The sequence below is a fragment of the Panulirus ornatus genome, chromosome 63 (assembly GCF_036320965.1).
Source record: "Panulirus ornatus isolate Po-2019 chromosome 63, ASM3632096v1, whole genome shotgun sequence".
Lineage (NCBI taxonomy): Eukaryota > Metazoa > Arthropoda > Malacostraca > Decapoda > Palinuridae > Panulirus > Panulirus ornatus.
Window position 1 is genome coordinate 1800898 of NC_092286.1, and position 17650 is coordinate 1818547.

General features: G+C 41.8%; 1 protein-coding gene across 2 annotated transcripts in view; it reads left to right on the top strand.

The window, feature by feature from the left end:
- Positions 1-17650, top strand: part of Sec71 (ADP ribosylation factor guanine nucleotide exchange factor Sec71) — a 399392-nt gene that overhangs the window by 148550 nt on the left and 233192 nt on the right. For both annotated transcript variants that reach the window (XM_071656502.1, XM_071656503.1), the window contains exon 13: positions 10649-10862. In XM_071656502.1, coding sequence (XP_071512603.1) covers positions 10649-10862 — 214 coding nt within the window. The remainder of the gene's footprint in view (positions 1-10648; positions 10863-17650) is intronic.

The window sequence follows — 17650 nt, forward strand, 5'->3', positions numbered from 1 at the left end:
TCAGTTACCTCTCTTCCCACTTACACATGCCTTACATCCTCGATAAAAACTTTTCACTGCTTCTAACAACTTGCCTCCCACACCATATATCCTTAATACCTTCCACAGAGCATCTCTATCAACTCTATCATATGCCTTCTCCAGATCCATAAATGCTACATACAAATCCATTTGCTTTTCTAAGTATTTCTCACATACATTCTTCAAAGCAAACACCTGGTCCACACATCCTTTACCACTTCTGAAACCACACTGCTCTTCCCCACTCTGATGCTCTGTGTACATGCCTTCACCCTCTCAATCAATACCCTCCCATATGATTTACCAGGAATACTCAACAAACTTATACCTCTGTAATTTGAGCCCTCCCCTTTGCCTTTGTACAATGGTAATAGGCAAGCATTCCACCAATCCTCAGGCACCTCACCATGAATCATACATACATTAAATAACCTTACCAACCAGTCAACAATACAATCACCCCTTTTTTAATAATTTCCACTGCAATACCATCCAAACCCACAGCCTTGCCATCTTTAATCTTCCTCAAAGCTTTTTCTACCTCCTCTTTTTTTTTTTTTTTTTTTTTTTTGTCGCTGTCTCCCACGTTTGCGAGGTAGCGCAAGGAAACAGACGAAAGAAATGGCCCAACCCACCCCCATACACATGTATATACATACGTCCACACACGCAAATATACATACATACACAGCTTTCCATGGTTTACCCCAGACGCTTCACATGCCCTGATTCAATCCACTGACAGCACGTCAACCCCGGTATACCACATCGCTCCAATTCACTCTATTCCTTGCCCTCCTTTCACCCTCCTGCATGTTCAGGCCCCGATCACACAAAATCTTCTTCACTCCATCTTTCCACCTCCAATTTGGTCTCCCTCTTCTCCTCGTTCCCTCCACCTCCGACACATATATCCTCTTGGTCAATCTTTCCTCACTCATTCTCTCCATGTGCCCAAACCATTTCAAAACATCCTCTTCTGCTCTCTCAACCATGCTCTTTTTATTTCCACACATCTCTCTTACCCTTATGTTACTTACTCGATCAAACCACCTCACACCACACATTGTCCTCAAACATCTCATTTCCAGCACATCCATCCTCCTGCACACCACTCTATCCATAGCCCACGCCTCGCAACCATACAACGTTGTTGGAACCACTATTCCTTCAAACATACCCATTTTTGCTTTCCAAGATAATATTCTCGACTTCCACACATCCTTCAAGGCTCCCAGAATTTTCGCCCCCTCCCCCACCCTATGATCCACTTCCGCTTCCATGGTTCCATCCGCTGCCAGATCCACTCCCAGATATCTAAAACACTTCACTTCCTCCAGTTTTTCTCCATTCAAACTCACCTCCCAATTGACTTGACCCTCAACCCTACTGTACCTAATAACCTTGCTCTTATTCACATTTACTCTTAACTTTCTTCTTTCACACACTTTACCAAACTCAGTCACCAGCTTCTGCAGTTTCTCACATGAATCAGCCACCAGCGCTGTGTCATCAGCGAACAACAACTGACTCACTTCCCAAGCTCTCTCATCCCCAACAGACTTCATACTTGCCCCTCTTTCCAAAACTCTTGCATTCACCTCCCTAACAACCCCATCCATAAACAAATTAAACAACCATGGAGACATCACACACCCCTGCCGCAAACCTACATTCACTGAGAACCAATCACTTTCCTCTCTTCCTACACGTACACATGCCTTACATCCTCGATAAAAACTTTTCACTGCTTCTAACAACTTGCCTCCCACACCATATATTCTTAATACCTTCCACAGAGCATCTCTATCAACTCTATCATATGCCTTCTCCAGATCCATAAATGCTACATACAAATCCATTTGCTTTTCTAAGTATTTCTCACATACATTCTTCAAAGCAAACACCTGATCCACACATCCTTTACCACTTCTGAAACCACACTGCTCTTCCCCAACCTCTTCTATGTTTACCAAATCATTTTCCCTAGCCCTCTCACTTTGCACACCACCTCGACCAAAACACCCTATATCTTCCACTCTATCATCAAACACATTCAACAAACCTTCAAAATACTCACTCCATCTCCTTCTCACATCACCACTACTTGTTATCACCTGCCCATTAGCCCCTGTCACTGAAGTTCCCATTTGTTCCCTTGTCGTATGCACTTTTTTTTTACCTCGATCCAAAACATCTTTTTATTCTCCCGAAAATTTAATGATACTCTCACCCCAACTCTCATTTGCCCTCTTTTTCACCTCTTGCACCTTTCTCTTGACCTCCTGCCTCTTTCTTTTATACATCTCCCACTCATTTCCATTATTTCCCTGCAAAAATCGTCCAAATGCCTCTCTCTTCTCTTTCACTAATAATCTTACTTCTTCATCCCACCACTCACTTCCCTTTCTAATCTGCTTACCTCCCACCCTTCTCATGCCACAAGCATCTTTTGCGCAAGCCATCACTGCTTCCCTAAATACATCCCATTCCTCCCCCACTCCCCTTACGTCCTTTGTTCTCACCTTTTTCCATTCTGCTTTCAGTCTCTCCTGTTACTTCCTCACACAACTCTCCTTCCCAAGCTCACTTTCTCTCACCACTCTCTTCACCCCAACATTCTCTCTTCTTTTCTGAAAACCTCTACAAATCTTCACCTTCGCCTCCACAAGATAATGATCAGACATCCCTCCAATTGCACCTCTCAGCACATTAACATCCAAAAGTCTCTTTTTCGTGCGCCTATCAGTTAACACGTAATCCAATAATGCTCTCTGGCCATCTCTCCTGCTTACATACGTATACTTATGTATATCTCTCTTTTTAAACCAGGTATTCCCAGTCACCTGTCCTCTTTCAGCAGATAAATGTACAAGCTCTTCACCATTTCCATTTACAACACTGAACACCCCATGTATACCAATTATTCCCTCAACTGCCACATTACTCACCTTTGCATTCAAATCACCCATCACTATAACCCGGTCTCGTGCATCAAAATCACTAACACACTCATTCAGCTGCTCCCAAAACACTTGCCTCTTATGATCTTTCTTCTTCTGCCCAGGTGCATATGCACCAATAAGCACCCATCTCTCTCCATCCACTTTCAGTTTTACCCATATCAATGTAGAGTTTACTTTCTTACACTCTATCACATACTCCCACCACTCCTGTTTCATGAGTAGTGCTACTCCTTCCCTTGCTCTTGTCCTCTCACTAACCCCTGACTTTACTTCCAAGACATTCCCACACCATAAGTCATACATACATTGAATTACCTTACAAACCAGTCAGCAATACAGTCACCCCCTTTTTTAATAGATTCCACTGCAATACCTTCCAAACCCGCTGCCTTGCCGGCTTTCATCTTCTGCAAAGCTTTTACTACCTCTTCTCTGTTTACCGAATCCTACTATCTAACCCTCTCACTTTGCACACCACCTCGACCAAAACACCCTATATCTACCACTCTATCATCAAACACATTCAATAAACCTTCAAATACTCACTCCATCTCTTTCTCACATCACCACTACTTGTTATCACCTCCCCACTAGCCCCCTTCACCGAAGTTACTGCTTTTTCCCTTGTCTTACGCACTTTACTTACCTCATTCCAAAACATCTTTTTATTCTCCCTAAAATTTAATGATACTCTCTCACCCCAACTCTCATTTGCCCTCTTTTTCACTTCTTGCACCTTTGTCTTGACCTCCTGCCTCTTTCTTTTATACATCTCCCTGTCATAATGATTTTTTTTTTTTTTTTTTTTGCTTTGTCGCTGTCTCCCGTGTTTGCGAGGTAGCGCAAGGAAACAGACGAAAGAAATGGCCCAACCCACCCCCATACACATGTATATACATACGTCCACACACGCAAATATACATACCTACACAGCTCTCCATGGTTTACCCCAGACGCTTCACATGCCCTGATTCAATCCACTGACAGCACGTCAACCCCGGTATACCACATCGATCCAATTCACTCTATTCCTTGCCCTCCTTTCACCCTCCTGCATGTTCAGTCCCCGATCACACAAAATCTTTTTCACTCCATCTTTCCACCTCCAATTTGGTCTCCCACTTCTCCTCATTCCCTCCACCTCCGACACATATATCCTCTTGGTCAATCTTTCCTCACTCATTCTCTCCATGTGCCCAAACCATTTCAAAACACCCTCTTCTGCTCTCTCAACCACGCTCTTTTTATTTCCACACATCTCTCTTACCCTTACGTTACTACTCGATCAAACCACCTCACACCACACATTGTCCTCAAACATCTCATTTCCAGCACATTCATCCTCCTGCGCACAACTCTATCCATAGCCCACGCCTCGCAACCATACAACATTGTTGGAACCACTATTCCTTCACACATACCCATTTTTGCTTTCCGAGATAATGTTCTCGACTTCCACACATTCTTCAAGGCTCCCAGGATTTTCGCCCCCTCCCCCACCCTATGATCCACTTCCGCTTCCATGGTTCCATCCGCTGCCAGATCCACTCCCAGATATCTAAAACACTTTACTTCCTCCAGTTTTTCTCCATTCAAACTTACCTCCCAATTGACTTGACCCTCAACCCTACTGTACCTAATAACCTTGCTCTTATTCACATAATATAATAATAATATTAATATTATATATATTATATATTATATAATATTATATAATATATATTATATAATATTATATATGTATATTTCAGAAGTGGTAGAGGATGTGTGGATCAGGTGTTTGCTTTGAAGAATGTATGTGAGAAATACCTAGAAAAGCAAATGGATTTGTATGTAGCATTTATGGATCTGGAGAAGGCATATGATAGAGTTGATAGAGATGCTCTGTGGAAGGTATTAAGAATATATGGTGTGGAAGGAAAGTTGTTAGAAGCAGTGAAAAGTTTTTATCGAGTATGTAAGGCATGTGTACGTGTAGGAAGAGAGGAAAGTGATTGGTTCTCATTGAATGTAGGTTTGCGGCAGGGGTGTGTGATGTCTCCATGGTTGTTTAATTTGTTTATGGATGGGGTTGTTAGGGAGGTAAATGCAAGAGTTTTGGAAAGAGGGGTAAGTATGAAGTCTGTTGGGGATGAGAGAGCTTGGGAAGTGAGTCAGTTGTTGTTCGCTGATGACACAGCGCTGGTGGCTGATTCATGTGTGAAACTGCAGAAGCTGGTGACTGAGTTTGGTAAAGTGTGTGGAAGAAGAAAGTTAAGAGTAAATGTGAATAAGAGCAAGGTTATTAGGTACAGTAGGGTTGAGGGTCAAGTCAATCGGGAGGTGAGTTTGAATGGAGAAAAACTGGAGGAAGTGAAGTGTTTTAGATATCTGGGAGTGGGTCTGGCAGCGGATGGAACCATGGAAGCGGAAGTGGATCATAGGGTGGGGGAGGGGGCGAAAATTCTGGGGGCCTTGAAGAATGTGTGGAAGTCGAGAACATTATCTCGGAAAGCAAAAATGGGTATGTTTGAAGGAATAGTGGTTCCAACAATGTTGTATGGTTGCGAGGCGTGGGCTATGGATAGAGTTGTGCGCAGGAGGATGGATGTGCTGGAAATGAGATGTTTGAGGACAATGTGTGGTGTGAGGTGGTTTGATCGAGTGAGTAACGTAAGGGTAAGAGAGATGTGTGGAAATAAAAAGAGCGTGGTTGAGAGAGCAGAAGAGGGTGTTTTGAAGTGGTTTGGGCACATGGAGAGGATGAGTGAGGAAAGATTGACCAAGAGGATATATGTGTCGGAGGTGGAGGGAACAAGGAGAAGAGGGAGACCAAGTTGGAGGTGGAAGGATGGAGTGAAAAAGATTTTGTGTGATCGGGGCCTGAACATGCAGGAGGGTGAAAGGAGGGCAAGGAATAGAGTGAATTGGAGCGATGTGGTATACCGGGGCTGACGTGCTGTCAGTGGATTGAATCAAGGCATGTGAAGCGTCTGGGGTAAACCATGGAAAGCTGTGTAAGCTGTGTAGGTATGTATATTTGCGTGTGTGGACGTATGTATATACATGTGTATGGGGGGGGTTGGGCCATTTCTTTCGTCTGTTTCCTTGCGCTACCTCGCAAACGCGGGAGACAGCGACAAAGTATAAAAAAAAAAAAAAAAAATATGTATATCATACCAGGGGATAAGGGGGAAAGAACAGAGCCCAGACATTCCATATGTGTTGCAGAAGGCGACTTAAAGGGGTGGGAGGGAAGGACTGGAATGTCTCCTCTCCTGTTCAGTTTTCCAAAAAAAGAAACAGAGAAGTGCGCTGTGAGGATTTTTTCCTTTAAGGCTCCGAACACTACCTTGGTAATGTGGGAAATGGCAAAAACTTATTGAGAAAGAGAAAATATAGATATATATATGTGTTTTTGTATGTATACATGCATATGTATACATTGTGAATCAAAAACCATTGCAACACAAACCTCGTCAGGTGGTAGTGTCCCGCAGTGTATCGAGACAGACTTCCCCCGAACTTTTTTAAAAGGGAAGTAAATGTTTATAGTTGTGTTACTGGAGTGATAGTTTTCATACATGGTGCTTTGACAAGAAAATAGTGAAATTGGAAAAAATGTAGCTTAGACATTGAAGCTTATTGATACAGTGGTTAAATTGATGAAAACTACTATTGACTTTTGTGTAAATAAATTAAACATTTCCTTTTTCCATAGTCAGAGGTTGAACCATTATGTGACATTCATTTTTTTTTCTTTTCATTTCAAGCTAGAAGTTTCAGTTTTCTAAATTGTTTCTTACATTTTTCTTATGTATATATATGTATGTGTGTGTGTGTGTGTATATGTGCGTGTGTGTGTGTATGTGTGTGTATGTGTATATATATATATATATGTATATTATCCCTGGGGATAGGGGTGAAAGAATACTTCCCACGCATTCCTCGCGTGTCGTAGAAAGCGACTAGAGGGGGCGGGAGCGGGGGGCCACAAATCCTCCCCTCGTATTTTTTTAACTTTCTAAAATGGGAAACAGAAGAAGGAGTCACGCGGGGAGTGCTCATACTCCTCGAAGGCTCAGATTGGGGTGCCTAAATGTGTGTGGATGTAACCAAGATGTGAAAAAAGGAGAGATAGGTAGTATGTTTGGGGAAAGGAACCTGGATGTTTTGGCTCTGAGTGAAACGAAGCTCAAGGGTGAAGGGGAAGAGTGGTTTGGGAATGTCTTGGGAGTAAAGTCAGGGGTTAGTGAGAGGACAAGAGCAAGGGAAGGAGTAGCAGTACTCCTGAAACAGGAGTTGTGGGAGTACGTGATAGAATGTAAGAAAGTAAATTCTCAATTAATATGGGTAAAACTGAAAGTTGATGGAGAGAGATGGGGGATTATTGGTGCATATGCACCTGGGCATGAGAAGAAAGATCATGAGAGGCAGGTGTTTTGGGAGCAGCTGAATGAGTGTGTTAGTGGTTTTGATGCACGAGACCGGGTTATAGTGATGGGTGATTTGAATGCAAAGGTGAGTAATGTGGCAGTTGAGGGAATAATTGGTATACATGTGGTGTTCAGTGTTGTAAATGGAAATGAAGAGCTTGTAGATTTATGTGCTGAAAAAGGACTGATGATTGGGAATACCTGGTTTAAAAAGCGAGATATACATAAGTATACTTATGTAAGTAGGAGAGATGGCCAGAGAGCGTTATTGGATTATGTGTTAATTGACAGGCGCGCGAAAGAGAGACTTTTGGATGTTAATGTGCTGAGAGGTGCAACTGGAGGGATGTCTGATCATTATCTTGTGGAGGCTAAGGTGAAGATTTGTATGGGTTTTCAGAAAAAAAGAGTGAATGTTGGGGTGAAGAGGGTAGTGAGAGTAAGTGAGCTTGGGAAGGAGACTTGTGTGAGGAAGTACCAGGAGAGACTGAGTACAGAATGGAAAAAGGTGAGAACAATGGAAGTAAGGGGAGTGGGGGAGGAGTGGGATGTATTTAGGGAATCAGTGATGGATTGCGCAAAAGATGCTTGTGGCATGAGAAGAGTGGGAGGTGGGTTGATTAGAAAAGGTAGTGAGTGGTGGGATGAAGAAGTAAGAGTATTAGTGAAAGAGAAGAGAGAGGCATTTGGATGGTTTTTGCAGGGAAAAAATGCAGTTGAGTTGGAGACGTATAAAAGAAAGAGACAGGAGGTCAAGAGAAAGGTGCAAGAGGTGAAAAAAAGGGCAAATGAGAGTTGGGATGAGAGAGTATCATTAAATTTTAGGGAGAATAAAAAGATGTTCTGGAAGGAGGTAAATAAAGTGCGTAAGACAAGGGAGCAAATGGGAACTTCAGTGAAGGGCGCAAATGGGGAGGTGATAACAAGTAGTGGTGATGTGAGAAGGAGATGGAGTGAGTATTTTGAAGGTTTGTTGAATGTGTTTGATGATAGAGTGGCAGATATAGGGTGTTTTGGTCGAGGTGGTGTGCAAAGTGAGAGGGTTAGGGAAAATGATTTGGTAAACAGAGAAGAGGTAGTAAAAGCTTTGCGGAAGATGAAAGCCGGCAAGGCAGCAGGTTTGGATGGTATTGCAGTGGAATTTATTAAAAAAGGGGGTGACTGTATTGTTGACTGGTTGGTAAGGTTATTTAATGTATGTATGACTCACGGTGAGGTGGATGAGGATTGGCGGAATGCGTGCATAGTGCCATTGTACAAAGGCAAAGGGGATAAGAGTGAGTGCTCAAATTACAGAGGTATAAGTTTGTTGAGTATTCCTGGTAAATTATATGGGAGGGTATTGATTGAGAGGGTGAAGGCATGTACAGAGCATGAGATTGGGGAAGAGCTGTGTGGTTTCAGAAGTGGTAGAGGATGTGTGGATCAGGTGTTTGCTTTGAAGAATGTATGTGAGAAATACTTAGAAAAGCAAATGGATTTGTATGTAGCATTTATGGATCTGGAGAAAGCATATGATAGAGTTGATAGAGATGGTCTGTGGAAGGTATTAAGAATATATGGTGTGGGAGGCAAGTTGTTAGAAGCAGTGAAAAGTTTTTATCGAGGATGTAAGGCATGTGTACGTGTAGGAAGAGAGGAAAGTGATTGGTTCTCAGTGAATGTAGGTTTGCGGCAGGGGTGTGTGATGTCTCCATGGTTGTTTAATTTGTTTATGGATGGGGTTGTTAGGGAGGTGAATGCAAGAGTTTTGGAAAGAGGGGCAAGTATGAAGTCTGTTATGGATGAGAGAGCTTGGGAAGTGAGTCAGTTGTTGTTCGCTGATGATACAGCGCTGGTGGCTGATTCATGTGAGAAACTGCAGAAGCTGGTGACTGAGTTTGGTAAAGTGTGTGAAAGAAGAAAGTTAAGAGTAAATGTGAATAAGAGCAAGGTTATTAGGTACAGTAGGGTTGAGGGTCAAGTCAATTGGGAGGTGAGTTTGAATGGGGAAAAACTGGAGGAAGTGAAGTGTTTTAGATATCTGGGAGTGGATCTGGCAGCGGATGGAACCATGGAAGCGGAAGTGGATCATAGGGTGGGGGAGGGGGCGAAAATTCTGGGAGCCTTGAAGAATGTGTGGAAGTCGAGAACATTATCTCGGAAAGCAAAAATGGGTATGTTTGAAGGAATAGTGGTTCCAACAATGTTGTATGGTTGCGAGGCGTGGGCTATGGATAGAGTTGTGCACAGGAGGATGGATGTGCTGGAAATGAGATGTTTGAGGACAATATGTGGTGTGAGGTGGTTTGATCGAGTAAGTAACGTAAGGGTAAGAGAGATGTGTGGAAATAAAAAGAGCGTGGTTGAGAGAGCAGAAGAGGGTGTTTTGAAATGGTTTGGGCACATGGAGAGAATGAGTGAGGAAAGATTGACCAAGAGGATATATGTGTCGGAGGTGGAGGGAATGAGGAGAAGAGGGAGACTAAATTGGAGGTGGAAAGATGGAGTGAAAAAGATTTTGTGTGATCAGGGCCTGAACATGCAGGAGGGTGAAAGGAGGGCAAGGAATAGAGTGAATTGGAGCGATGTGGTATACCGGGGTTGACGTGCTGTCAGTGGATTGAATCGGGCCATGTGAAGCGTCTGGGGTAAACCATGGAAAGCTGTGTAAGTATGTATATTTGCGTGTGTGGATGTATGTATATACGTGTGTATGGGGGTGGGTTGGGCCATTTCTTTCGTCTGTTTCCTTGCGCTACCTCGCAAATGCGGGAGACAGCGGCAAAAACAAAAAAAAAAAAAAAAAAAAACATAGTAATAATGAAATAGCTTTGATTAAGGTATTCAGTTAACATGAGGATATAGCAGATTGAAGACATAGCAGATATTTGAATGACTAATCTTTTAATTTTAGAAATATTTGAGAGTTTGAGGTGATAATGCAAATAGTAGGATGAATTACTGTACATAAAGAGATGTAGACTTTGTAGTCAGAGTGTTTAGGCTTTTGCCTATGTCATCTTGTAAACTCTTAAGAAACAAAGCCTCTTGGATCTTTTGTAAAGACTAATTTTCTTTTGATTATATTTTTTGTGACTATATAAACTTGTTTTTAGTGATCTGTTTTACTTGTAAACTTTTTATTTTGGTGTCAATCTGTGCTCCGAAAAGGTTTACAGTTTTTGAGATGTAAACAAGAAATATTTTGGGATGATATCTGTCGATATCTCATAAATCATATTCCATCTCAAATCAACTCTTCAGGCCAGGAAAAGAAAAAGGAGTCTGATGAGACAGAAGTAAGTAATTCATTAGAGGATAGTCGAACATCTCTGGCACGACATGGGTCTCACAACTCAATCAGTTCTCTTCAGTCTTCATCCACCAACACCGCTTCTTCAACAGTAGGAGTGGACAATCCAGAACAGTTCCAGTGTCTCAAACATCAGAAAGATATCTGGGAGCAAGGCATTGATATGTGAGTTACCTTTACTTCTGAAGTTTATGCTTTTATGATTTTTACAAGATCAGAGAATGCTCATAAATGTTCTCCCAGATTTTTTCACTTCATGTCTTATTTTTAGATTCATCTTAAGCCTTTGTGTTACTTCACATTACCTTTTGCAATCATGCTATTTTTATGGCCATGCCAGATTAACTTAAAGCATACACTATGTGGGTATAGAAGTCTTCACAATAATTTGTTTTTGATTTTTAAAGCTTTGTTTAGGTTTTGCCTCTAGTATGTGTATCTGTGTCCTTTGGACACTTTTCTGGTTCATCCTGTATTTCTAACATGGCATTTACAGCAGCGCCACCCTTTGGACAGTTTTTCATCCAAGATTTACATATCCTTAAAGTTCCTGATGAGATATAGGAATATGTGTAGGGTTGAGAATTAAGTATCAGGTATTGGTGTTGGCTCCATAGTGTTCATATCTTTATAATGTGTATATTCTGTTTTTCTACATTGATCATGATATAAAGGATGTTTTTGTTTCAAGTTAGGAAGACTGTTTTCACTGCATAAAGACAAGAGATTTACAGAAACTGCAAGATTCTGCTTGGCCAAAGAGGTTTTCCCTACACCAGTACTTTGACTTATGATGTTTCGACTTGAGACATTTAGGACTCATGACCCTTGAGAATTAGGGTACATTGACAGTGTGTGACACTTATATTGTACTTGTGACAAATTTATAAAAAGGTTTTTAATCTTTATGTTTTTATTTATAAAATGATTTTGTAATCGTAAAATACGTCTGGATATTGTAAGGTAATTTTGTACTTATCATGCATATCTTAATGATGTTTTCCAACAACTGGCAAAATTTTGTATCCCACCTGCCAGTGGTCCACTTGTAAAGAAGAGGTTGCATGATATGCGCCATGGTATATGTACAATGTTTTTTCTGCTTCTCCGTTATATCCTGCCTTCAAAGTAAGTAGAGTCATTTTGATGTATCTGCAAGGAATGTTAAACCTTTAACCTCCCACAGTGTTCCAACCCTGAATCTTTTTTTTTTTGAAGAGTGTATTTAACTTTCCAGTGTCAAAGATATTTACATAATGGAAAGATTATTTCTGTATTTTTCATCTACATCTTTCACTGTAAGAACACAGAAGTGTTCATGTTTCAGTACAATGGGTTAGAAAGTGAGGAATTAAGGCTTGAGTATCAAGTGAGGTGCCATTGTGCTTGTATCATTTATTTTGCCTGTACTGAAGTGCTGATCACTGAGTATTTACAAGGTATCTTATATAATTGATCTTTTTTCACTATCACTGTCATTTATTGACAATTTTTCTTAACAGAAAAACTATAGAAGATTATAGAATTATTTGCTGCTTCTATCAGATGCAGTTTTGTCCAAATTCAAAACATGCAGGGAGTAAATGGGAAGTATTTCATCAATCTGTCTATCTATATCTCTGTCACATGTTCCCAGATGGAACTTTCTTAAGGGGCTGGCCTCAGCAATATAGTCTCCATAACTAGTGAACTCCAGTGCCGGTTTTTTGCCTTTAGTGCCTCACGCTTAACAGGCCACTGGAAGAGGACAACTCTAGTGCAGTGTTTGCTGAGCTTTATACCTAATGTTCCTACTGACTACTACTTCCTAAAGTTCTGCCTAATTTTCTACCCAGTGCTCCTGCCTTAATGTCCCTCCCTAATGATTCTACCTAATGCTCCTACCTAAATGTCCCTACCTACTATTCCTATCTGTTGCTTATAATATTTTGCCAAAAGGCAGGGCTAGTGCATATTGCTTATGGCAGGAAAATCTAGAGTTACGAAGAATGAGTTGTGTTAGTTAGGTGTTGTCAAGTGTTGTGTATGATAAGGAGAGAGTGTATGTTTGTGGACTGAAAGCCATTAGTCCACATATGGGTGTGGCAGAAAAAAAAGGAACAGCTACTTGAGTCAGAGGAGTGCAACTTGACAACCACTGACGTGCTGGCTTGCTACACAGGCATCATTCACCCCCCCAATAACCAGGCAGGTAGTGTTGGTAGTATACCTCCCTGGTCATTGGCTGCCTATTAACCACTATCTTGCTGTACCCAATTTTAGCATGGTAGTTCCAGGAACTAACAAAGAAATAGTCTCATTCGCTCACATCCATTCTCTAGCTGTTATGCGTATTTCGCTGAAACCACAGCCCTCTATCCACCAGGTCCCACAGACATTTCCATGGTTTCCCCTTGGCTGCTTCATATGCCTTGGTTCATTCCATTCACAGCATATCATCCACTGTATACCACATCATTCCATTTCACTCTATCACATGCATGCCTTACACCCTCCTTTATGTTCAGGTCCAGAGTGCTCAAAACCTTTTTGCGCTCTGTCCCGTCTCAAATTCTATCTCTCCTTTCTCTTTTTCCTCTCCTCTTCTGACACTTTTGTCTTCTGTCGCTGTCGGGCCTTCCTTGCCCAATCTCGCATATGTCCAAACTGCTTCAGTAGACTCTCTTTAGCTTTTAACCATTCACTTCTAATTACCTCACCTCTGTCTAACCCTATTATTTCATACTCTTTAAACCCTCTTTACACCAGGTATTGTCTTCAAACTTCCTCAGACATTTCAGTTTCAATGCATTCTACCTCTTCCTTACATTTCCATCTTTAGTTCATTCATTACATCCATACAACATTGTTGTGATTAGTATACCCTGAAACATATCTGTCTTTGCCCTCAGACATATCATTTCCAGCACATTTTACCTATTTAGTACATTTCCATGTATAATTTATCCCTATCATCCATACAACACTGTTGGGACTACTATTTTATTATTTTATTTATTTTGCTTTGTCGCTGTCTCCCGTGTTAGCAAGGTAGCACAAGGAAACAAATGAAAGAATGGCCCAATCCACCCACATTCACATGTATATACATACACGTCCACACACGCAAATATACATACCTATACATCTCAATGTATACATATATATACACACACAGACATATACATATATACGCACGTACATAATTCATACTGTCTGCCTTTATTCATTCCCATCGCCACCTCGCCACACATGGAATAACAACCCCCTCCCCCCTCATGTGTGCGAGGTAGCGCTAGGAAAAGACAACAAAGGCCCCATTTGTTCACACTCAGTCTCTAGCTGTCATGTAATAATGCACCGAAACCACAGCTCCCTTTCCACATCCAGGCCCCACAGAACTTTCCATGGTTTACCCCAGACGCTTCACATGCCCTGGTTCAATCCATTGACAGCATGTTGACCCCGGTATACCACATCGTTCCAGTTCACTCTATTCCTTGCACGCCTTTCACCCTCCTGCATGTTCAGGCCCCGATCACTCAAAATCTTTTTCACTCCATCTTTCCACCTCCAATTTGGTCTCCCACTTCTCCTCGTTCCCACCACCTCTGACACATATATCCCCTTGGTCAATCTTTCCTCACTCATTCTTTCCATGTGACCAAACCATTTCAAAACACCCTCATCTGCTCTCTCAACCATACTCTTTTTATTACCACACATCTCTCTTACCCTTACATTACTTACTCGATCAAACCACTTCACACCACATATTGTCCTCAAACATCTCATTTCCAGCACATCCACCCACCTGCGCACAACTCTATCCATAGCCCATGCCTCGCAACCATACAACATTGTTGGAACCACTATTCCTTCAAAAATACCCATTTTTGCTTTCTGAGATAATGTTCTTGACTTCCACACATTCTTTAAGGCTCCCAGAATTTTTGCCCCCTCCCCCACCCTATGATTCACTTTCGCTTCCATGGTTCCATCCGCTGCCAAATCCACTCCCAGATATCTAAAACACTTCACTTCCTCCAGATTTTTTCCATTCAAATTTACCTCCCAATTGACTTGACCCTCAACCCTGCTATACCTAATAACCTTACTCTTATTCACATTTACTCTCAACTTTCTTCTTTCACACACTTTACCAGACTCAGTCACAAGCTTCTGCAGTTTCTTACATGAATCAGCCACCAGTGCTGTATCATCAGGGAACAAGAACTGACTCACTTCCCAAGCACTCTCATCCACAACAGACTGCATACTTGCCCCTCTTTCCAAAACTCTTGGATTCACCTCCCTAACAACCCCATCCATAAACAAATTAAACAACCATGGAGACATCACACACCCCTGCCGCAAACCTACATTCACTGAGAACCAATCACTTTCCTCTCTTCCTACACGTACACATGCCTTACATCCTCGATAAAAACTTTTCACTGCTTCTGACAACTTGCCTCCCACACCATATATTCTTAATACCTTCCACAGAGCATCTCTATCAACTTTATCATATGCCTTCTCCAGATCCATAAATTATACATACAAATCCATTTGCTTTTCTAAGTACTTCTCACATACACTCTTCAAAGCAAGCTCCTAATCCACACATCCTCTACCACTTCTGAAACCACACTGCTCTTCCCCTATCTGATGCTCTCTATATCCCTTCACCCTCTCAATCAATACCCTCCCATATAATTTCCCAGGAATACTCAACAAACTTATACCTCTGTAATTTGAGCACTCACTTTTATCCCCTTTGACTTTGTACAATGGCACTATGCAAGCATTCCGCCTATCCTCAGGCACCTCACCATGAATCATACATACATTAAATAACCTTACCAACCAGTCAACAATACAATCACCCCCTTTTTTAATAAATTCCACTGCAATACCATCCAAACCTGCTGCCTTGCTGGCTTTCATTATCCGCAATGCTTTTACTACCTCTTCTCTGTTTACCAGATCATTTTCCCTGACCCTCTCACTTTGCACACCACCTCCACCAAAACACCCTATATCTGCCACTCTATCATCAAACACATTCAACAATCCTTCAAAATACTGACTCCATCTTCTCACATCACCACTACTTGTTATCACCTTCCTATTAGCTCCCTTCAGTGAAGTTCCCATTTGTTCCCTTGTCTTACGCACTTTATTTACCTCGTTCCAAAACATCTTTTTATTCTCCCTAAAATTTAATGATACCCTCTCACCCCGTCTCTCATTTTGCCCTCTTTTTCACCTCTTGCACCTTTCTCTTGACCTCCTTCCTCTTTCTTTTATACATCTCCCACTCATTTGCATTATTTCCCTGCAAAAATTGTCCAAATGTCTCTCTCTCTCTTTCTCTCTCTCTTCTCTTTCACTAATAATCTTACTTCTTCATCCCACCACTCACTACCCTTTCTAATCTGCCCACCTCCCACGCTTCTCATGCCACAAGCATCTTTTGTGCAAGCCATCACTGCTTCCCTAAATACATCCCATTCCTCCCCCACTCCCCTTACGTCCTGTGTTCTCACCTTTTTCCATTCTGTACTCAGTCTCTCTTGGTATTTCCTCACACAAGTCTCCTCCCAAGCTCACTTACTCTCACCACTCTCTTCACCCCAACATTCTCTCTTCTTTTCTGAAAACCTCTACAAATCTTCACCTTCTCCTCCACAAGATAATGATCAGACATCCCTCCATTTGCACCTCTCAGCACATAAACATCCAAAAGTCTCTCTTTCACGTGCCTGTCAATTAACACGTAATCCAATAATGCTCTCTGGCCGTCTCTCCTACTTACCTACGTATACTTATGTATATCTCTCTTTTTAAACCAGGTATTCCCAATCATCAGTCCTTTTTCAGCACATAAATCTACAAGCTCTTCACCATTTCCATTTACAACACTGAACACCCCATGTATACCAATTATTCCCTCAACTGCCACATTACTCACCTTTGCATTCAAATCACCCATCACTATAACCCGGTCTTGTGCATCAAAACTACTAACACACTCATTCAACTGCTCCCAAAACACTTGCCTCTCATGATCTTTCTTCTCAAGCCCAGGTGCATATGCACCAATAATCACCCATCTCTCTCCATCCACTTTCAGTTTTACCCATATCAATCTAGAGTTTACTTTCTTACACTCTATCACATACTCCCACCACTCCTGTTTCAGGAGCAGTGCTAGTCCTTCCCTTGCTCTTGTCCTCTCACTAACCCCTGACTTTACTCCCAAGACATTCCCAAACCACTCTTCCCCTTTACCCTTGAGCTTCGTTTCACTCAGAGCCAAAAGATCCAGGTTCCTTTCCTCAAACATACTACCTATCTCTCCTTTTTTCTCTTCTTGGTTACATCCACACACATTTGGACACCCCAATCTGAGCCTTCAAGGAGGATGAGCTCTCCCCACGTGACTCCTTCTGTTTCCCCTTTTAGAAAGTTAAAATACAAGGAGGGGAGGGCTTCTAGCCCCCCCTCTCCCATCCCCTTTAGTCGCCTACTACGACTACTACTACGCATTCTTATATGTCCATCTTTGCCCTGCCAGTTAGTGTCCTCTTTTTCAGTACATTACCAACACTCTCAGGATCTCACTTCCCTTACCCAATTTATGTCTCATATCAGCTCCCATGGTTCCATTGTCTGCCATATCCACAATCAGGCATTTCAAAGATTTCATTTCCTTCAAGTTTACTTCCTTCAGTTTTGCACTTCCAGCCAACCTGTTTTCTTCCACCACTTATCCTAGTAACCATTGCTCTTATTCACACTTACACCAAGCTTTCTCCTAATGCACTCTCAGACTCAGAAGGTAATTTCTTCAGAGTCTCGTTTGAATCTGCCACCAGCACCATGTTATCAGCAAACAATAATGGAGTCACCTCCCTTGTACCCTAACCTCTGCCAGACTGTAGACCTACCGTGCTCTTCAAAACTTT